The sequence below is a fragment of the Cucurbita pepo genome, chromosome LG20 (assembly GCF_002806865.2).
Source record: "Cucurbita pepo subsp. pepo cultivar mu-cu-16 chromosome LG20, ASM280686v2, whole genome shotgun sequence".
NCBI classification, from domain to species: domain Eukaryota; kingdom Viridiplantae; phylum Streptophyta; class Magnoliopsida; order Cucurbitales; family Cucurbitaceae; genus Cucurbita; species Cucurbita pepo.
In genome coordinates, this window is record NC_036657.1 from 1,436,194 (window position 1) to 1,457,429 (window position 21,236).

At 38.1% G+C, this 21,236-nt stretch overlaps 5 protein-coding genes and 1 long non-coding RNA gene across 7 annotated transcripts; 4 read left to right on the forward strand and 2 right to left on the reverse strand.

Moving 5' to 3' along the window:
- Positions 1-240: 240 nt before the first annotated feature.
- On the forward strand, positions 241-2,186 carry LOC111782769. Its single transcript, XM_023663574.1, has 6 exons — positions 241-723; positions 803-889; positions 966-1,178; positions 1,249-1,413; positions 1,489-1,542; positions 1,659-2,186. Exons 1-6 carry the CDS (start codon positions 514-516, stop codon positions 2,181-2,183), a joined length of 1,254 nt encoding a protein of 417 aa, XP_023519342.1. The 5' UTR covers positions 241-513; the 3' UTR covers positions 2,184-2,186.
- Positions 2,187-4,453: 2,267 nt separating this feature from the next.
- LOC111782775 (short-chain dehydrogenase TIC 32, chloroplastic-like) lies at positions 4,454-7,618 on the reverse strand. Its single transcript, XM_023663579.1, has 8 exons — positions 7,288-7,618; positions 6,172-6,403; positions 6,005-6,084; positions 5,627-5,780; positions 5,209-5,287; positions 5,037-5,124; positions 4,864-4,910; positions 4,454-4,773 (listed from the first exon to the last, which is right to left on the reverse strand). The coding sequence occupies exons 1-8, from the start codon at positions 7,409-7,411 to the stop codon at positions 4,594-4,596; spliced, it is 984 nt and encodes a 327-aa protein (XP_023519347.1). The 5' UTR covers positions 7,412-7,618; the 3' UTR covers positions 4,454-4,593.
- Positions 6,398-8,846, forward strand: LOC111782777. 2 transcript variants are annotated; one of them, XR_002813187.1, is made up of 3 exons: positions 6,398-6,488; positions 6,597-6,742; positions 8,609-8,846. It is a non-coding gene; the product is annotated as an uncharacterized LOC111782777 (long non-coding RNA). The 2 variants fall into 2 exon arrangements; XR_002813186.1 differs by having other exon boundaries at positions 6,398-6,742.
- Positions 8,847-11,255: 2,409 nt separating this feature from the next.
- On the forward strand, positions 11,256-14,887 carry LOC111782766 (galactinol--sucrose galactosyltransferase-like). Its single transcript, XM_023663571.1, has 4 exons — positions 11,256-12,599; positions 13,446-13,623; positions 13,722-14,080; positions 14,205-14,887. Exons 1-4 carry the CDS (start codon positions 11,352-11,354, stop codon positions 14,766-14,768), a joined length of 2,349 nt encoding a protein of 782 aa, XP_023519339.1. The 5' UTR covers positions 11,256-11,351; the 3' UTR covers positions 14,769-14,887.
- Positions 14,888-16,047: 1,160 nt separating this feature from the next.
- Positions 16,048-17,999, forward strand: LOC111782768 (tryptophan aminotransferase-related protein 1). The gene is made up of 6 exons (XM_023663573.1): positions 16,048-16,232; positions 16,332-16,478; positions 16,557-16,860; positions 16,939-17,219; positions 17,290-17,600; positions 17,681-17,999. Exons 1-6 carry the CDS (start codon positions 16,189-16,191, stop codon positions 17,869-17,871), a joined length of 1,278 nt encoding a protein of 425 aa, XP_023519341.1. The 5' UTR covers positions 16,048-16,188; the 3' UTR covers positions 17,872-17,999.
- A 110-nt stretch (positions 18,000-18,109) lies between these two features.
- Positions 18,110-19,051, reverse strand: LOC111782498 (oleosin 18 kDa-like). The gene has a single exon (XM_023663257.1). The coding sequence runs from the start codon at positions 19,016-19,018 to the stop codon at positions 18,254-18,256; it is 765 nt and encodes a 254-aa protein (XP_023519025.1). The 5' UTR covers positions 19,019-19,051; the 3' UTR covers positions 18,110-18,253.
- Between the last annotated feature and the right edge of the window lie 2,185 nt (positions 19,052-21,236).

Below are 21,236 nucleotides of genomic sequence, written 5' to 3' on the forward strand. Positions count from 1 at the left end.
CTCCGTTCTCTGGAGCCCTGGAACAAGACAAATAATAATACAATAGTGATCTAAAACATTTGTTTTTATGGGTGGAAAATAGGAAAAAACAGAATTTCCAATGTAAGATTTGAATGGATTTTTCCAATTCAAAAAGATTGTTGGAATTTCCACCCAAATCCTAACTGTCTGAATGCAGCAGAGTACTGTGTAAGGTTTGAATCCCTCTCTCTCTCTGTCTGTGTCTGTGTCTGTGTCTCTGTCCTCCTTCCCTTTCATCCTTAATTAACAAGAAATGAAATTTGAAGAAAACGTGTTTGCTTTCAAGTTTTGACTGTTTCTTCTTCATATCAAAAAGTTAAAAATGGGTCTATTATTTTACAACCAGACACAGAGACAGAGCACATAGAGAGCTTCTGTGTTTATTCTTTATTCTTCATTCTTCATCACATACAACCAGACAACCTTAATGCTTACAAATCCCACATCATTTTACACTCAAACAAACGACTTCCCCGAAACATTCCAACCAATATGCCTTCTTCTTCTTCTTCTTCTTCTTCTTGTTTTGTTGTTTTGCTTCTGGTTTTTACTTCTTTCTCCTCTGTTTTCCCAACTTCCATAGCCCATAAGACGCCGCCAAAAAACCAAACTTTTTTTCACCCCTCCAAAGAGCTGAATGAACTGAAGCATATCAGAGCTTATTTACGCAAAATCAACAAGTCTCCGACCAAGACAATTCAGGTAAAAGAAACCCCTTTTTCTCGAAATCTTGATTGTTCTGCAAATTTGACAATCTGGGTTGTTTTTTGCTCTGTTGCAGAGCTCGGATGGCGATGTTATAGACTGTGTTCTTTCTCATCTCCAGCCTGCTTTTGACCATCCTCACCTCAAAGGACACACTCCATTGGTATGGTAACCAATTCATTTAAATGGGTTTCGTTTTATGAATTTGATTGAGGAGATTGGGAGTTTGTGATGAACAGCAACCGCCGGAGAGGCCGAGAGGGAACAACTCCGAGGAAGAAGTGGCAGAGAGCTTCCAGTTATGGTCAGCTTCAGGCGATTTCTGCCCGGAAGGAACAATTCCAATTAGAAGAACAACAGAGCAAGACATTTACAGAGCAAGTTCTTTCAGAAGATTTGGAAGAAAACCCATTAGACATATGAGGAGAGATTCTTCTGGCAATGGCCATGAGGTTAGAATTCAATGAAAAACTGCCTCTTTTTTTGGATTTGGAATCAAAACCTTTCCTTTCATGAATGCAGCATGCAGTGGTGTTTGTGAATGGCGAACAATATTATGGAGCAAAGGCGAGCTTAAACATATGGGCACCTCGTGTTACTGATCAAAATGAATTCAGCTTATCACAAATTTGGGTCATTTCAGGCTCTTTTGGCAATGATTTGAACACCATTGAAGCTGGATGGCAGGCAAGTTTATGAATGTCAGTAATCGTAATGGAACGTTAAATATCAATCGTCTTAATCATCTTCTTCTTTGTTCAGGTTAGTCCTGAACTGTACGGCGACAACAATCCTAGATTTTTTACGTACTGGACGGTGAGTTTCGAAATCTGTTACCAATCATGGATCTCCATGATAGTATGATATTGTCAGTTTTGAGCATAAGCTCGATTTGGAGATACCAATTTAGAATGTTTTAATTTACTTGACAGACTGATGCTTATCAAGCAACTGGGTGTTACAATCTACTTTGCTCGGGCTTCGTTCAAACGAACAACCGGATCGCCATCGGAGCAGCCATTTCGCCTATATCCTCTTACATGGGGAAGCAATTCGACGTTGGCATAATGGTTTGGAAGGATCCGAAGCATGGGCATTGGTGGCTAGAATACGGGTCGGGATTGCTAGTGGGGTACTGGCCAGCGTTTTTGTTTAGCCATTTGAGGAGCCATGGGAGCATGGTGCAGTTTGGAGGGGAGATTGTGAACAGCAAAGGGTCAGGGTTCCACACGGCCACGGAAATGGGGAGCGGGCATTTTGGTGAAGAAGGGTTCGGGAAAGCTTCTTATTTTAGGAACCTGCAGGTGGTTGATTGGGACAATAATTTGCTTCCTCTTACCAATCTTCATGTGTTGGCTGACCATTCTGATTGCTATGATATTAGACAAGGCACTAATGATGCTTGGGGCACTTATTTTTACTATGGAGGTCCTGGTAGGAATGTCAAATGCCCTTGAATATTTTCATTTCTTTTATTATTATTATTATTATTTTATTGTCAATTTTAATGGGTTTATAGGATATATCAATGTAATTTATTATTATTTTATGGCACTGTAACTAGAACTAAACTTTTTTTTTTTTTTTTTTTTAGAGAGCGTAGAAACTTCTACCTAAGATATGTTTTAAAATCCTGAGATGGATAGGGATATATAATGGGTTAAAACTGACAATATTTGTTAGTTAGTAATGGACTTAGGGTTGTTACAAATAGTATTAGTCTGTTAGTTAGTAATGGACTTAGGGTTGTTACAAATAGTATTAGTCTGTTAGTTAGTAATGGACTTAGGGTTGTTACAAATAGTATTAGTCTGTTAGTTAGTAATGGACTTAGGGTTGTTACAAATAGTATTAGTCTGTTAGTTAGTAATGGACTTAGGGTTGTTACAAATAGTATTAGTCTGTTAGTTAGTAATGGACTTAGGGTTGTTACAAATAGTATTAGTCTGTTAGTTAGTAATGGACTTAGGGTTGTTACAAATAGTATTAGTCTGTTAGTTAGTAATGGACTTAGGGTTGTTACAAATAGTATTAGTCTGTTAGTTAGTAATGAACTTTGGTTGTTACAAATAGTATTAGAGTCAGGCATCAAGCAATGTGCTAGCGAATACACTAGGTTCATAAGAAGGTAGATTGTGAGATCCCATATCTTGTAGAATGAAACAAAACATTATTTATAAGGGTGTGGAAACCTCTCCCTGGCATATGCGTCTTAAAATCGTGAGGCTGACTGTGATACACAACGGGTCAAAGCATACAATATTTGATAGCTGTGAGCTTGAACTGTTATAAATGATATTAGAGCTAGATACCGAGCAATGTGCCAGTGAAGACGCTGGCCCTAAGAAAGGTGGATTGTGAGATCTCACTTCGGTTGGAGAGGAAAACAAGAAACATCTTCCTAGTAAAACCGTGAAGCTGATGACAATACGTAATGAACAAAAACGGACAACATCGGTTAACGGCGGGGGTTACGCAATTTATTTATATGGATTTTAAAATTTGAGTGATGAGAATGGTGCAGAAGAAAGGAATAGAAAACGGGTTTTGAAATGGGAAAGCATCAAAAGCTGTGGAAAAGCAGAGGAAATTAAAGGCATAGAACTCATAATATATGCCTCTCGCGTGCTGCTGCTGCTCCATTACTCTCTCTCTTTCCTACACCTTTTCTTCTCTTCTATCATTTTTAATCTAAATATGCATGCAACTTTAATCGGGCCATCGTCAAATGAATCTCTTCCTATTTTTATAATGCCATTTTGAGATAAAGTCGTGTGGAAGTACGATGTCACGGGTCGAGGCTCTTAACTTGTCTTCGTAATAGTATTGTAAGATTAGGTTTGTGTAAATAGGAGTGTCGAAACATTTTCGTCGTAATTGTGCTTTTAGAAAGTCATCGAAGACAATAACTAATTTAAGTAGAGGAGACTCTCACAACCATATTATAAAGAAAGTAGGTTGTGATCCCACGTGCAGACAGACAATGACCCTCAAATTGCGCTCATTTGGTCACATGAGGGTCTGGATAGACAAGTGTGATGATACAACCGAGTAGAACAGTGCATCATCCAACACACTTAAAAGAGTACGCGTAAACAAGAATGTCAGAGACAGGCTCCCAGAGGACAAGGTAGTAGAGTCAAGTCCATCTATATAAAAAATGAAACTTCATCCATCAGACACCCAATAGATACTCTACAATGTTGTATAAACATTCCTCAAAATCAAGTATAGTCCAAACTAAAAATTCCTCCAAATTTATTGGATGTTTTGAAAATAAAAAATAAAAAATAAATTTTTTAATTTTTGTAATTAAGAATTTAGGTGGGCTTAAAAAGAAATGAGGCCCAATTAATTAGTGGGCTTAAAAAGAAATGAGGCCCAATTAATTGGTGAGCTTAAAAAGAAATGAGGTCCAACTAATTGCTGGGCTTAAAATGCGAGGAGATCGTAAATGGCGGTGGAGGGAGAGACTTCACTTCAGCGGCGAAGCTGGCTGGCGCGACAATGTCTACGCCGGGACAATTCTTTCTTACTGTACTGTAACCTGTTCGAATTTGAAATTAACTAACTGGTTGTAATTTGTTCCATGAAAGATTATTCTTGTTTTTTTTTTTCTCTGATCAATCGGAGATCCTGATAACACGGTGTTAATTTCATATTGTCTCCGTTATCGTTTAGAAATGATCCTTCATATATAAAGTTCAACTTCTAAAAAATCGAGTGATTGTTCAAAAATTTAGGCGTATTTTTATTACGAGATCTTATTTGATGAACTTCTGCAGGATCTCTGTTCATTTACAAATGCATAGATTTATATATACTGTTCTCTCTCTCTCTTGGTTGAAAATTTATTGATGATGTAGCTCAAACTGGTTCATCAAGTTCTCTGAGAATTAGGGCACGAGTTTGTATCCATAGCTTTCGTGCTGCTAACTCATCGTTGGCTAGAGATGAACACTTAGTCTCATTACAATCTGCAAAATATCTTCCTGTTTTTCTACGTGTTTGTGGGCTTAGAGCCACATAGCATGTCGTAGCAGCACCCTGCAGGCACAATAATTGTTACTATTTGTTTTGTATGAGTAACACTAGGCAAATCCAATCGCTGTGAATCGATTTTACATAAGAAAATACCTGAGGAATGGATTTTAGTAACTTTGATGCCATGAAAAAGAGAGAATCTGCAAGAGATGTTAGAATATAGTTATGATAAATCAGTAGCCTCTTGTACATTTTCCTTTTGGTAGAAGTAGAACTGGCTCAAGATGGCTGTACATCAGGAATTAGAAAGAGTCAACAGTTCATGCCTGTGATAAATCCTCGATGTGCCTTGAGAATTGCAGTCTTTACAATTCCTGGATGCACTGCATTAATTGTCACATTGGCATCTCTTTCCTGTAAAAATTGCTGGAATTTCAGAATATGGACTGTTTTGTTAACTGTTTGCAGGAAACGTAGAAGGTGAAGAAGCAAGATTACCTTCAACTGTCTAGCCACCTCCTTGGCATGTAAAATGCAAGCCAGTTTTGATTGAGCATAAGCACGCGTGCCATTGTACCTGCAGAAATTCCAAATCCAAAACGCCAAACAGGGTTTAGTTTGATTCTCTGACCATGGATTGCTATTGACCTGTAGCCAGCTAGTGAACACCCTGGTAACTTTTTGTGTTTTGAGAAAAGGGAGAAAGAAAGGGTTCAATTACAAGTTTTAGTTACTCAAAAGGGATTTCTTAAAAGTTTTAGTTACCCAAAAGGGATTTGTTAAATGAAAGTTTATTGACTTATTGGACACAAAATTGAAAGTTTGCGTTTCGACCATTCATGAATCAAATAAACACATACTCGAAAAATTGAAACCTAAACGAAAATAATCTGTAATGGGTTCGAGTTTTTCTAACTTGTTTGGGTTGAGCAGGTGAGTGAAGCAGAGATCGTCCTTCTTCACCCAGCAGTGGACAACAGAAGAGACGTTTATAATTCTTCCTTGGATGCCTGTTCTCTTTGATGTTTCTATCAATTTGTCTAAAAGCAGTTCTGTCATAATGTAATGTCCTGCAGGAAAAAGAATTTTGAAATTCATTTTGTATCCTTTTTTTGACGTAACTTCATTCTTCTTTAGCCATTATTGAGTAGATTCAACTTTCTCTGACTCTGAAAAAGTAATTAAGTTAAGGAGTTTGTAGAGCTAAGAGTCATCTATTCTTCTGCAAGCCAACTGTTGTTCTGTGTTTGAGTTTCAGAATGAGAAGAAAAAAGAGAGAAGGAAAAACTATTACCCAAATAATTAGTAGCAAATGTCAATTCAAGCTTGTCATCAGAATACTCCAAATTTGGAGAGAAAACCCCACCATTGTTTCTGCAAAAACAGTTTATGTGTCCAAAAAGGGCGAAATTTGAGAGGGAAAAATGGGATATTGGTTGGGGAAAGTGGGGGCAAACTCACATGAGAATGTTGAGTGGTAGCCCTAAAGCTGCAAACTCCATACAGAACCTCCTAACAGAAGCCAAAGAGCTGAGGTCTATCTCAGACACTAAAATCTCTGCTTCTGGACCTTCTCTTTTGATCCTCTCTTTCACTTTTGCTGCCTTTTTCATGTCTCTTGCTGCCATTACTATTCTCATTCCTCTTTTTGCTAAAACTCTTGCTGTTTCTTCTCCAATTCCTGATGTTGCTCCTTTTTGCACCCACAAATAAGATCAAATTCTCATCATTCTTCAGGATTGTTTTGTCTTGTTTTAACACCCATCTATTATTCTTTGGTAACATTATATGGTTTAATTGATCATGCTGAGTGGTTTCTCTCCTTATTTCCTTCCTTATATTTATAGAATTAAGCTTCTCATATAAGTATGTGTATATATGTATAGGATGTACGGATTAAGGTTTGGAGGTGGATACAAGAAACGATTTGGTTAAATCCATTTAGTTTCGAACATCCTTATGACTCAAATTTAGAGATATGAAGCCTCGAGCTGAAGACAACCAAGCCGACCATAATTCAATTGATCAAAAGGTAAGACTCCATTTTATAATGATTTTTATTTTTGAAAATTGGGCTTGTTTTCTCACGATTTCTTTTTTATTTTTGTCTCTCTTTAATAAATTAAATTCTAGCTCATTAAAATATATATATAACGAAACAAAGAAATTAGGGGTTCAGTAATATTTATAAGCTTAATTAAAAATAAAAATAAAATAAAATAAAAAAAAGCTAAAATATATGATTATCGAACAAGATTTTATAGATTTAATTTCTTGCTAATAAAATTTAGGAAAATAGAAAGAAAAACCTAAATTCTTGCAACTTTTGGTTCAAACCCTTTTTGTGATTCTTTTTTTAACTGACTACAACTTTAAAGATAATTCGAGCATAGCTTAACCGTAATTGACTTATGTTTCTCATTCTTTTAGAAAAAAAAAAAGTCAACCACTGAAGTTGGGGACCGTTTAAAGTACGATATATTAGTTAGGATACAACTTGCAGAACAAAGTGAATATAGAACAAAACAGTAAGAAAAGACCACAATTAGGTTACTATCGTTCAAAATAAAAGCTTACCAGTGATAATGGCAGTCAAAGGAGAAGAACACTGCAAATGTTCAGTAACTTGCTCTGCACTTGACTTAGAGCCATACCCACTTGGGCCTGCAATTCCAACCAAATACCTTAGAGTCTCCTTCATCACCCTACCCTTCAACCTCTCGCTCTCTCTCTCTCTCTCTTCCACATAAAAACATCAAACCTTAATATTTATACCACCAAGAAATGAAAGATAAAAGAAAAACAAACCCTGAAAGTTTTATCTCCTACTCCCAAGACCATCCCATTTCCCTGCTCTCCCCTAAAATAGTTACCCTAACCAACTTTTGGGTGTTCCCTTTTCAATCTCAAGACTCCAAATTTCCATCTTATTAATATATAATAATTTCAAAGTTGAAACAAAGAGGGTTAGATTTCAAAGTTAAAAAAAAAAAAAAGAATCTTTATGTTCATATTTATGACATAATGTGTCTCACTCATTCGAGAAACAAAAACATGGCCTTTTTCTCTGTCTTTTTCAATTAGTATTCGATTTTTCCGCGTATTAGCTTTGTATTAAACACTGTCTTTTCTTTTTTTAGTACACTTGACTATATGGATTTAAACCTCGTAAAAAAAATACATATCAATTTCTTGATTCATAATATAATTAATGTTTTTTCCCTGAGTGTTAGATATATACATAACTTGAGAAAAAAAAGTGAAAATAGGTTTGCTTACACGTGTGATTTGCATGCAGAAATGGATCATAATGGGAACGACCCAAAAAGAAAAAAAGCAATCTTTAGAGAAAATTGAAAAAATAAATATCGTTGGCGTAAAAGAGTATGGGTTATTTCTTAGCTATACAAGTATAATAAATGTGTCGTTTGGGACAGGAACTGCTTTATGCTGCATGCGGCCTTTGTCCCAAAGTTTCAATCTTTGCCCTTAAAATAAGGACGGCTTTTATGTTGGAGCCTTGGTGGGTTAAAGTTGAGGCATTCAGTTTGACAACTTTTCACTTACTTCTACCATTTTTCTTCCTCTACCTCCTCTATTATTCTAAATTCTCCATCATATCATGAGCCTTAAGAATCTGATTGGGATCAAGTCTGTAAACCCTAAAATTCTTCCTCCACAAGCTCACAAACAAGAGCAAAAGAAAAGAAGGTAGGCCACGAGTTGATTAGCTTTACTTCTTTTTCAGTGAGCTCGGTAGATAATGTTATAATGAAAAGAGTACCAAATACTACATATAATCTCTCGTAAAAATGTGTCTCGTTTTTCTTCTTGAAGGCTTGTTTATTCTTGAATGCTCTATGTTTTTTCAATTCGATACTAACTCTGGAGTAAACAGGTAATCTTGGACTTGACTTGTTGGGAAGAAAGATGGAATGTAGTGTGTAGAGCCCATATAAAGCACAGTCGGATGGCAAACTCTAGCGGTATAATGTTCGCACATCTTTAGAAGATGCTTCGGGATTATAAGTTTAAGGTGATTGTACACTATTCATTGACATCTCTATTAGAATAGAATATTATTTTGAGACAAGGTGGACCCATTGTGTTTTGAAATTTGATTCGCTTGGTTGAAACAATGTTTGTGTTGATCAACTTGACGTGTGAAGTTGGGCTCGTAATAGTGACATGGATATGTCATTTCAAAACATATATTATGACATGTCCAAAAAAGTGTGGAACAACAAGGATTGATTGGAAAGTTGGTATGGCCTACTTTTTGCTTGGCATCCATATTTGTTTCTACATTATTATGTATGCGTTTTGTACAACCTTCTTATGTTTTTATACTTTTAAGTAATACTCATAGTTTCTCGAGATTAGGTTTAGCACGGTATGGAGTCATTTTCTCATCAAACTAGACGTAATTTAATTGTAATTAATATATATTTCTTTTACCGTAATCAAAAGTTTAAATTACCATGCATTTGTCTCTCAAACAAACCAAAAAGTGAAAGGCAATAAATAAAGCCATCATTTAATTTAAATGAGAAAAAAAGAACCAAAGGTACCAAATTGATGAGATAGTGTCTTTCACACGTGTCCGTCAACGACATTACATTTGGCAACCTAATTATAAGTGGTCCTACCGCTCTCTAGCTAATGTATATTAATACATTATCACAAGCTTTATCATAATTAAAACTCGCCAATCTTTTTTTAGTTTAATAGTATTTGAGGTAAAAAATATATATAACTTCAAGACCCGAGCTGAGCTCTATTTTCGGATTGGGTCAAGTTGGACGGTTTGTGTTCAGTTTTTTTTTTAAAAATTATCTAAAAAACTTTAAAACGACAATGATTAGTGTAACTCATGGCAGAGAGTTGCGACTGGATTATGACTAGATGTTGATGTATGTTGATGTAAGTAATTCTGCGAGGAAGGCACAATAACAGACAACCATACAACTCTTTATGTATATTTTTGGTTTGGACTCGGTCAAACTATATACCGAATCCAGGTCTGACCCAATCCACTCGGTTTATAGAAAATTAAAGCAAATCTAACCTAGTAACCTATCTAGCCCAATTCAATCCAACCCTTATAATTTGAGTTCGGTCAATTTTAGGTTATCGAGTTATACAGTACTAATATTTTCAATACCATCCCAGGTCAAATCCGTACTAAATCCAACCAATGGAAGCATTTAAATATAATTTATTAATTTAACATAAATGAAATTAAATGCAACAAGCTAAATAATAATTACAAATTTGACAAAAGGTATACACACGTAGCTCCATCAATAAAATAAAATAAATTAAATTAAATTTGGACCGGACAAGGAGATGGCCAGGCCCAGGGTTGAACCGTTATATATTCAGATAGTTTAGAAGCCCGGCCCACTACTCCAAAGAGCTGACATTGTGGATGTTTTTTTTCTCCATAAATCTAAATATAAAATATATAGTAAATAATGGTTTGTACAGACATATTCACTTATCTATATATATATATTATAATTTTTCATTTTTATTATAAATTTATCAAACTTTGTTCTATGTTTAGAAAACATATTTATTTTATATTATTCACGTAAATACAAGTATTTTTAAAAAATATTATTATTATATGGTTTTGTTAGAAGACAAGGACAGGTGGTGGGGGGTGGCATGTATGAATGCAGCGTGGCGGAGAGGTAGCTGAACACTTCGACACAAGACACCCGTGGAAACACGTGGATTTTACTTACATTTTACCCCCAACAAATTGCATTTAATTATTAATTTAATGTCTCAACTTTATGCATAATGTCTATACCCAAAAAGAAAACACATCAACCAATTCTACACTATGTTTCAATAATTCTCATACACCTATGTAATTATGTAATTATGTAATGCCCTAAGTTAATAAAAATATCTATAAACTAAGAGTAAATCATTTTTTAAATTTAAAAATATTATTAAAACTTTTAAAATTTAAATATATTTTTACAATGAGTAAAGGTTTTGGTGGTTAAAAGCATACCATAAGAAGGTGGAATGAATTAAGGGTTTTGTGTTTGGTTCTTTTGTAGGGTTTACGCACTTGGAACAATCCCTTTAGCTTTTAAAAAAGACAGAACATGCTTAGAATGTGGCTTTGGTGGTCTTCTATGTTACACAAACCGACAAATCTAAACCTTAAACCCATTTCTTGACTTTATATGTTTAGGGGTAATGTCTAATCTCTGTTGTTGCCCATATCTATGGGGACCTTTACCCAAAATAATGTCTGGAAATGCAAGAAATCTCTAGAAATTACATCGAACAACCTCCGAGGTTCAACGCTTTGTGTCACTTTTTACTTGAGAATCATATTGACCTGACTCTAAGTAGTTAAGAGCATGACTCTGATCTCAAGTTAGGAATGATGAACCTGTACAATAATATGATAAGATTCACAATTTTACGACTAAAAAGGTCTCGTAAAGATGTATTTCATTCCCTTAATTAGCTAACATGAGACTCGCTCCCAATAATTGACACCGTACCATTCTATTGTCTATATAAACCTCCTCCACAAACCTTCCTTATGCACCAAACCCAACTCAGCAAAACTGATCTCTTCCTCCACCAAGCTTAACCATCTTTGTGTCATGGCTCCACCAAGCTTAACCAGTAACCCCATAGACGATGTGATCCCCTTGCTGGACGCGCCCTCATCCGATCTCTCAATCGCCTTGAAGGGCTCAGAATTTGTTGCCAATGGCCACCCATTTCTAACCCATGTTCCTTCAAATATCACAGCCACTTCTTCCCAGCTCATCTTCTCCCATAAGACCACAATTCCCAAACCCCTCCTCGGCGGCTGTTTTCTCGGCTTCAATGCGGCTGAGCCCAAAAGCTGCCATCTTGTTCCCATCGGCAACCTCCGAGGTATAAGATTCTCAAGTATCTTCAGATTCAAAGTCTGGTGGACCACCCACTGGGTCGGCAGTTGCGGCGGCGACATCCAGCACGAGACACAGATGATGATTCTCGACACAAATGATCAGGGCCGTCCATTTGTCCTCTTCCTTCCCATCTTAGAAGGAGCTTTCAGATGTTCCCTACGTCCTGGTGGTGACGACACTGTCGCGATGTGGGTCGAAAGTGGGTCCACCACCGTCCAAGCGTCGCAGTTTAGAAGCTGCTTATACATGCAAGTCGGCAAAGATCCGTACACTTTGGTCAACGAGGCTATGAACGTGGTCAAACTCCATTTGGGTACCTTCAAACTTCTAGATGACAAGACCCCACCTCCCATCGTGGATAAATTCGGGTGGTGTACGTGGGATGCATTCTATCTTAAGGTGAACCCTCACGGGGTTAGGACAGGTGTCAAATGCCTAGTGGACGGTGGCTGTCCTCCGGGGATGATTCTGATTGATGACGGGTGGCAATCTATTGCTCATGATGCGGATTCCATCGCCGATCCTCATCAGGAAGCCATGGATCTAACGGTTGCAGGGGAACAGATGCCTTGCAGGCTAATCAAATATGAAGAGAATTATAAGTTCAGGGACTATGGAAGTCATGGGAAGGGGTCTGGTGTAGGGCTGGGTGCCTTTGTGAGGGACCTGAAGGAGGAGTTTAGGACAATCGAGCATGTGTATGTATGGCATGCTCTTTGTGGGTATTGGGGTGGGATTAGACCCAATGTCCCCGGAATGCCCCTGTCAAGGGTCATCAGTCCTAAGCCCTCAAAGGGCTTAGAGATGACGATGGAGGATTTGGCTGTGGACAAGATCGTCAATAATGGCGTTGGATTCGTCCCGCCGGAGCTGGCCCACGAAATGTACGATGGACTCCATTCCCACCTCCAGTCGGCGGGTATCGACGGCGTCAAGGTTGATGTTATTCACGTAAGTTCCCTTCTTATGCTGGTCTGTTTGGTCTCTCAATATTGAAGTTCAAGCTTAAAATTTGTAGTTCAATTGAAAATTAATCTCGAACTTGGGGGAGCTCGTTAGGAATAACGACTCTCCACTTAGATATTATATAACCAAAAAGATATTATATTTAAGTCACTCATGACTACAGATTCAAGACTCACAACTTCTTTGTTCGACATTTGAGGATTCTGTTGACACCATGATAGGAATAATGTCTCTCTACAATGGTATGATATTGTCCATTTTGAACGTAAGCTCTCGTAGCTTTGCTTTGTGCTTACCCAAAAGTCCTCATGACAACTTTGAGCATAAGCTCTCATGGCTTTGCTTTGTGCTTACCCAAAAGGCCTCATGCCAATGGACATGTATGTATTCCTTACTTATAAACCCTTGGGTCGTGGAATTCCCTTCCAACCATCCTTTTTGGCATAGGCATAGATTGTTTATGGGATATGATTTGTTTGAAGAAGGGGAAGAACAGGATACAGCCTGGTCTTGAAATTGCAGGGCATTGATTCCTGTAACTCGACCAAAAATGTCGAAAACCATATCAGCTATAGCTCGTGCGCTCCAATAGGCTCGCTCATTTGGCCTTCCTCAGTTGGTAAGTATTGGGAGACCATGATGTATCAGCTGGATTCCTGCGAGCATCAACGAATTGGGAACTTACTGACTTCATCTTTCCATGAGAGATCTCAATAAACAGTCCTAGAAATTTCCTGTATTTACTCCAGTTTCTCCTCACCCTCATAGAAAATACAGCGTTGAATCAAAATCTCCCCCTGTTTGATGAGTCTTCTGTGATCAATCATGCAGTTGCTTGAAATGCTATCCGAGGAATTTGGAGGCCGAATCGAGCTAGCCAAAGCTTATTACAAGGCACTCACTGCGTCTATCAATAAACATTTACAAGGAAATGGGGTTATTGCAAGCATGGAGCAATGCAATGACTTTATGTACCTTGGAACCGAGGCCATAGCGCTTGGACGTGTTGGTATGGCCGTGTGAAACCCCAACTATCCATCTTTCCTTCACCTAAATTTTACAAATCAGTATCAGCTTTGAATGTTTATACCATTCCTCTGTTTACAGGAGATGATTTCTGGACGGTGGATGCCTCTGGAGATCCATATTGGCTACAAGGGTGTCACATGGTGCACTGTGCCTACAATAGCCTGTGGATGGGCAATATAATTCACCCAGATTGGGACATGTTCCAATCCACCCACCCTTGCGCTGAATTCCACGCGGCTTCAAGGGCCATCTCCGGTGGACCAATCTATGTAAGTGACTCGGTCGGTAAACATAACTTCAAGTTACTCAAAAGGTTAGTTTTGCCTGATGGGTCAATACTGCGATGCCAACACTATGCCCTTCCTTCCAGAGACTGTCTGTTTGAAGACCCTCTTCAGGATGGCAAAACCATGCTCAAAATTTGGAACCTCAATCAAGTAAGTAAAAAAAAAAAAACACACCCTTGATCCTCTTTTTTCAATTCATAGGCCTCTATCTCATTTTAATGCTCAAATTTCGGTGCGGCATTTAATCGAACACCTTGTGGTCAACTTCACACAGTTCACCGGCGCGTTGGGTCTGTTTAATTGCCAAGGAGGAGGGTGGTGTCCGAAGACGAGGCAAAACAGAAGGACCTCCGAGTACGCACGCACACTAACCTGCGTGGCTGGTCCGAAAGATATCGAGTGGAACAATGGGAAAAACCCCATTTCTCTGAAGGGAGTATACTTGTTTGCGATATACATGATCCAGGAGAAGAAACTAAGGCTATTGAAGACATCGGAGAATTTAGAATTTACCATCGCTCCATTAAGCTACGAATTGCTTGTAGTTTCCCCTGTGACAGTTTTATCGAAACCATACGTGGAATTTGCTCCAATCGGGCTGGTGAACATGCTGAATTGTGGGGGCGCAATACAATCCCTAGAAATCGAGGAAAATGAAGGTTTGGTAAGAGTCGGAGCCAGGGGGTGCGGAGAGATGAGAGTGTTCGCTTCGAAGGAGCCAAGAAGCTGCAAAATTGACGGAGAAGATGTAGAGTTTGAATATGATGATAAAATGGTGAAGATTCAGGTCCCATGGCCGATCTCTTCAAGATTGTCCATAATTGAGTATCAATTTTGAGCTTCGCAGAACTCTGATCTTCGAAAACTTTTTGTGGATTAATCCAGGCTTCTTATCACTCTAATCAATACGTAATGTTCTAATGTCTCGGTTATAAATTGGGAGGAAAAAAAGAAAGANTTTTTTTTTTTTTTTTTTTTTTTTTTTTTTTTTTTTGGATAAATATGAAATTTAAGTTTAATATTATTTTGTTCTCTATCATTTTCAATATTTGGTCATAATTTTATATTAAAAAAAGTATGTATAAAATATAAAATATTGTGATGTTGGGGCCTAAAATTGTCTTTTCTCCTCTTTTACTAGTGGTCTCGAGATAGGTAAAGGAGGTATGAAACCCTTTTTTCTGTTAGACGAACACGATTCTCTACAACACTTCTCCTTGAACAAAATACGTCTTCCCTTAATCGAGGGTTCGACATTTGAGGATTTACCAATCTATTGGCATGACTAAGTTAGAGGCATTGTTCTGATAGCATGTTAGATGAACACTGTTAGATTGAATGGCACGATGACCTATATGGATCACGACCTCATGTATTTATAGATGCGTATAATGAAGATTACATTCCAAAAAGGTCTCACACTAATGGAGATAGTATTCTTTGATTATAAACTCATGATCACTCCCTAAATTAGCCAACGTGGAGCTTTCATCATCCAACATTCTCCTCTTTCCCTAGTGGGGCTCGATATATGGTAAAGGAGGAGGTATGAAACTCCTTTCTCCTCTTTCACCAGTGGGCTCGAGATATATAAAGAACATACAGAATCCTCCCATCGTTCAACAAGCACAGATCTCAGCATCTATAATGGACGTAGGAGCCTTAAATTGTCTTTTCTCCTCCTTCATCAGTGGGCTCGAGATATGTAGAGGAAGTACGAAACCCTCCAATGGTACCGTATCTTATATATTTTAAATTTTAAACTCCATAAATTTATTATAAAAATAAAAAAAGAAATCAAAATTTCCGTAGATATATTTTTTCTTTTATTAACAATATCCAATATTTTACAAAAGAAAAACATTAATTTAATGAAAAAAAAAGAGTAGGTTATTTAAATAAAGAAATGTTTGAGTGAAGCTTGAAACAAACATCCTTAATTTTCTGAAATAAAGGAAACAGAAAGAAGTAAAAATCCCAGAATAGAAAAAGTCAGTTAAATCTGTGGACCACAATTAGCGGTTGACTGAAGATCCATAGGCGCTCCCCTCTTATATAACCCACTCCCATCTTCGTAACCTTTGCCGGACAATGATTCGAGGGATTTTTATGTTCTTCATTTGAAAGGAACATAAACTATCCCCGGTCTGGCCATTGGGCGGATCCTTCCCCGCTCTCTCTCTCTCTCTCTCTCTCTCTCTCTCTAACCTTACCCATTTCCCACTTCATTCTTCTTCGTTGAATATTCATTCAATACAATGTTTAATTTCTGTACTTGTGTGAATTTCAAGCAGGAGCCCAGGTTGGATCATGCCCTGTTACTTGTTTTAATCCTCTGTTTTCCTCTGTTTTCCTCTGTTTTCTCTCTGTTTCGGGTTTAATTCTGTTGTTTTCATTTCAGCGACGATGAATGGCAGATGGATTCGTCGGCTAAGAAAAGAGACTTGAAGAAGGGCTCAAATGAGACCTGTAATCATGCTCCTTTGGCTTTGGTTTCGCCATCGGAGCGTCGAGATTATGGGGAGGATCGAGTCATCAATCTAGATGTGTAAGGACCTGACATTCGTATCGTATTTTACTTCCATCTTTTATCATTGAATTGTGATTTGGTTTAAATAATTTGCAGTGGAGACCCAATTATGTATGAAACTTTTTGGAAGAAAATGGGGAAGAAAGCCACGGTGGTGATACCTGGGTGGCGATCCATGAGTTACTATTCCAAGGGCCAGAGTCTTTGCTGGTTTCTTGAGCCCGATTTGTGCGAGCAAATTCTCCGATTACACCGCGTCGTTGGCAATGCCATAACCGAAGGCCGCTATATCGTCGTTGGGACCGGCTCCTCCCAGCTTATATTGGCGTCGCTTTACGCCCTTTCTTCGCCTGATTCTTCCCAGCCCACCGACGTCGTCTCCGCCGCCCCCTACTACTCGGTAAGTATCGAATTGGGTGAATTCAATAATAGACGTGTAATAATAATCGTAACATGAAATTCAAATTCTTGGTTGCAGTCTTATCCATCCATGTGTGACTATTTAAAAACGAGTCTTTTCAAATGGGGTGGAAATGCAAGCACATATACAGGCGATGGGGATTACATAGAAATTGTCACTTCACCATGCAACCCGGACGGTTTTCTACGCGAACCGGTTGTGAACCGGAAAGGAGGCAAAGTACTGCACGACCTTGCATACTATTGGCCTCATTACACGCCCATTACGTCGCCTGCTGACAATGATATCTCATTGTTCACTGCCTCTAAGTGCACCGGTCACGCCGGTTCCCGAATCGGGTTAGTTAGTCTCTGAACTTTCAAAATACCGAACCTTTCGTGTCGGAGCTTATTGGTTTGGTTTGGTTAGGTGGGCTCTTGTTAAAGATGCTGAGGTGGCAATGAAAATGGTGAAGTTCATTGAGCTGAACACTATTGGAGTGTCCAAAGATTCCCAGCTCCGAACGGCAATGATGCTGAACGTAGTTTCAGATACTTGTGAACAAATTGGGAGTTCATTGGTTATTCGCAGCGAATCCTTTTATGGGTTCGGCCACCGCCTCATGACGGAGAGGTGGTGCCGCCTTAGACAGGCCGTTAAGAACGCCGGAATGTTCACTCTCCCCGACTTCCCTTCTGCTTACTGCACCTTTCTCAACCAACGAACCCAAACCCGGCCTGGTAATTTAAATATTTAATTTAAAATATTTAATGATGTTTTGACGGCGGCGGCGGCGGCTAATTAATTTGTTCATGGCTAGCTTTTGCATGGCTCAAGTGCGAGAACAAAGACGAGGACTGCGCCGCTTTACTTCGGCGCCATAAAATTATAGGTCGGAGTGGAGTCAGCTTCGGGTGCAGTGCACAGTTCGTACGTGTGAGCATGATGGATCGGGACGACAACTTCGACCTCTTCATCCAACGAATATCCAAGATCGCTTCCGAAATCTGAGACGACATGTCGGTCGAATCCCATAAGTTTCCAACTAGCTAGAACAATAATGGAGGACGAGAATGTCAGAGCCGAGCTGGAGGCATGGGAGTTGAAGCCCAATTTTCTAAATTATTTTATTTTTTTTATTTAAATTTTTGCGTATGTTTTTGTTTTTTCCATTTTCAATTTTGTATCTCCTAATATTAATTAAATTAAATAAAAATTAAATTAGTATTTATTTATTTATTTTTATAGATTTCATAAATAATACTTTTATTTCTGGACGATAAAAACGCACACGTAGACACTCTGTGCTTGAAGTACTCAAAATTCCAAAATTATTAAATTATTTACATATATAAGTAGGATCCGGCCCATTAGTGCTTACTGGGCTCCTTCGTTATGTCTTTCCTCCTCCTCGGGCCTTGCCTCCTTGGGCCTTGCCTTTTCCTTGGGCCTTCCCACTGTCTTGGGCCTTCGCCGGTTCCTGGGCCGCTTCCTCTTTTGCGGCACCTTGTTCTTGGGCCGGGCTGTCATCTTCAGTCCTCCCTTTTTCCTGGGCCGGGTCGACTTTAGTAGTACTCTCTTTTTCCTGGGCTGAGCCGACTTCTTCAGAACTCCCTTTTGCCTGGGCTGGGCCGACATCTTCAGTCCCCCTCTCTTCTTCTTGGGCTGGGCCGTCTTCATCAGTCTTCACCCATTCTTGGGCCTTGTTTTGAATAGCCTGGCCCGCCTCCTCAGCCGTTTGGGCCGCTTGGGCTGCCGCTTCACGGACCCATTGCTTGGCTTGGTCGAGCTGGAAAGGAACTCGGGATTTGCGTAAATAGTTGGCCATCCATGAGACGGAGGATAAGGCGGTTACCCCAAAAGCCCCAGAGGTGAGAAAGCCGGCGACGGCGACGGCGATGACGAAGGCGGCGGGGAGAAGAATGGGGCTGAAAATTAGGAAAAGAGGAGATGTAATAGCTAAACCGATGACGGTTCCGATGAAGGAAATTCCGGCGAGGAAAAGGAGGAAGGCGCCGATGGGCAAGAGAGTTAGAAGTGCTAACAGCTTGGAGGTGGAAAGGGAGGCTTCGGGGAGGATGGTTTTGAAGGGATCGGTGGTGGGTCGTTCATAATTAGGGTGGTGGCTCTGCGGTGGTTGCTGTTGAAACTCCGCCATGGGAAGTGGAGGAAGAAGGAATGGGAAATGGAATTTGAAAATTGGGAGAGAAAAAGAAGTGGTTTTAAGGGGGGGAAGGAAGAAGAGGACACGTGGAGGAAGAAGGACACTTGTTCGACATTTAAGGATTCGAGGTTTGCATGGGAAACATGTCGATGAGGATGGAGCTCAGTTGTCATTTTCCATCCAAATTTTTTCTGATTTAATTCAAATTTCTTCCTCGATCTCATCTCATCTCATCATTTGTCCTCCATACGGCTACTTTTTGGGTTTGGTGTTTCTCCTCTATTTGTTTGTCTTTAGAAATTGGGTAACTCATCAACTCAGAGATATATTCTCATTAAATATTGAGAATAATACTTATTATAAAAATATAAACTAATTAAATATTTAAAATATATTTCATAATTAATATATTCTCGAAATATTATATTTAGCCGTAGGACGTAGTTAGATTGGTAGGTGAAGTGGTGGGTTTCATTTATAATATTTTATGTTTGTTGATAAAAAAAAAAAAAAAAAAAAAAAAAAAAAAAAANAAAAAAAAAAAAAAAAAAAAAAAAAAAAATAATAGGTTAGTGGATTTCACATATTATGTTTACTTAATTAATTTGTTTATATATTCAAGAAATAAAGAGATCAATAAGGGCATTAAATTCTTCCATTTACATCTTTTGCAGAAGCATTGAACACAAGCCTCCCTCAACCAACTACAACTTTAATGCCTATTAAAATTAGATATGGGATTTTTTATTGTATGATTTTAATACCTAATAACCCTCGAGACACATAAATGAATCGAAATCACGTTCGAATGTGAACGAACTTAAAGATAAATAATAAGTATAATCCATAACGTAACTAAAGATTTTCTTAATAATAAAAATACGTGTTCATATGTGAGATCTCACATCGGTTAGAAATCTCTCTTTAATAGACGGGTCAAAACGGACAATATCTGTTAGCGGTAGGATTTAACTATTACAAATTGTATCATAACCAAATACGAAAGGGGATGGATTATGAGATCCTACATCTTAACCAAATATTGAGAGGAATGAAACATTTCTTACAAAGGTGTAGAAACCTCTTATTAACAGACATGTTTTAAAATTATGGGGCTGACAACACTACGTAACGATCAAAACGGACAATATTTACTTATCTACCGAAAATATGAATGCGATGGATGAGGGTTGATCACTTAATATGAGTATAAATAATGGGAAAGCAAATTAAAGGCATTGTGTTGGATTTGGTTATAATAGGCATGGCGTGGGTGCAATCATCATGCCTATCATTATTGGCCGTCTTTCACTTACTACTTAATACCCTACTTTCTTCACTAATTATAATATAATTAACAAAGCATCTTCCAAATATATTATACTTTCTTCACACATGCATGTGAAGCTTCCAACTTTTATGATTGTTCATCGTCAAACTAAATCTTAATCGTAATCGAGATATAAATTTGATTGTTTATTTAAAATTCACAATTTTAAAACTTCAAAAACTATACCGACACTACCAATTTAACATACTAATAAAGATAAAAGATATCGATTTTCAACGAGAACGACGGTTTAGATATGATTAAGAGTATTTTGGAGCATTATTAGAATGTCCCACCAAAACATTTAGAATCCAAATCTTTGGATCAACTCTCCCCTAAGAGTCCAAAAGGAATGAACATGAATAGCTATGTTAAGTTATGGAGGGTGGGCCTAGAGGTGCCCATGCTTTGACCTATTTTGGAACCTTTTAACTTCTAATCATAGTTTTTTCTTTCATATTGGCAAAAAGACCTAATATACTCTAGGAATCGAACATCGAACCTAGCCGATGCGTGATAATAAATATTAGTTAGAGAAGAAATAATATTATTAGGGTTTAAGCTCAGAAACTCGTGCCCTAATACTATGTTTATCATCATTGTTTCAACGTCTAAATCTCTGAAATTAAGTCAATGAAATACGATAGGTGAGATTCCACATCAATTGGGGAGGAGAACAAATTATTATTTATAAGAGTGTAGAAACTTTTTTAAAGTAGACGTATTTTAAAAACTTTAAAGAAAATCTGAAAAGTTCAAATAGGACAATATTTAGTGACGGTTAAATTGTGTCATTACAGATGACAATCAAAAAGAATGATTTGTTATCGTGCAGAGTGTGTTCTGCTGTTACATCTAGGGAGGTGACAAATGAATGTTTTT

What these genes read in the sequence shown, in the direction of transcription:
- LOC111782768 (XM_023663573.1), top strand. Translation starts at nt 16,189, where the DNA reads ATGTTTAATTTCTGTACTTGTGTGAATTTCAAGCAGGAGCCCAG. An exon ending in AATTTCAAGCAGGAGCCCAG is followed by an intron (nt 16,233 to 16,331) that starts GTTGGATCATGC and finishes TTTTCATTTCAG; the next exon opens with CGACGATGAATGGCAGATGG. An exon ending in CGAGTCATCAATCTAGATGT is followed by an intron (nt 16,479 to 16,556) that starts GTAAGGACCTGA and finishes AATAATTTGCAG; the next exon opens with TGGAGACCCAATTATGTATG.
- LOC111782775 (XM_023663579.1), bottom strand. Translation starts at nt 7,411, where the DNA reads ATGAAGGAGACTCTAAGGTATTTGGTTGGAATTGCAGGCCCAAGTGGG. An exon ending in CACCTGCTCAACCCAAACAA is followed by an intron (nt 5,288 to 5,626) that starts GTTAGAAAAACT and finishes GAATTTCTGCAG; the next exon opens with GTACAATGGCACGCGTGCTT. An exon ending in AGGTGGCTAGACAGTTGAAG is followed by an intron (nt 5,125 to 5,208) that starts GTAATCTTGCTT and finishes CAATTTTTACAG; the next exon opens with GAAAGAGATGCCAATGTGAC.
- LOC111782766 (XM_023663571.1), top strand. Translation starts at nt 11,352, where the DNA reads ATGGCTCCACCAAGCTTAACCAGTAACCCCATAGACGATGTGATCCCC. An exon ending in CATAGCGCTTGGACGTGTTG is followed by an intron (nt 13,624 to 13,721) that starts GTATGGCCGTGT and finishes CTCTGTTTACAG; the next exon opens with GAGATGATTTCTGGACGGTG. An exon ending in AAATTTGGAACCTCAATCAA is followed by an intron (nt 14,081 to 14,204) that starts GTAAGTAAAAAA and finishes AACTTCACACAG; the next exon opens with TTCACCGGCGCGTTGGGTCT.
- LOC111782769 (XM_023663574.1), top strand. Translation starts at nt 514, where the DNA reads ATGCCTTCTTCTTCTTCTTCTTCTTCTTCTTGTTTTGTTGTTTTGCTT. An exon ending in TCAAAGGACACACTCCATTG is followed by an intron (nt 890 to 965) that starts GTATGGTAACCA and finishes TGTGATGAACAG; the next exon opens with CAACCGCCGGAGAGGCCGAG. An exon ending in GATTTTTTACGTACTGGACG is followed by an intron (nt 1,543 to 1,658) that starts GTGAGTTTCGAA and finishes TTTACTTGACAG; the next exon opens with ACTGATGCTTATCAAGCAAC.
- LOC111782498 (XM_023663257.1), bottom strand. Translation starts at nt 19,018, where the DNA reads ATGGCGGAGTTTCAACAGCAACCACCGCAGAGCCACCACCCTAATTAT.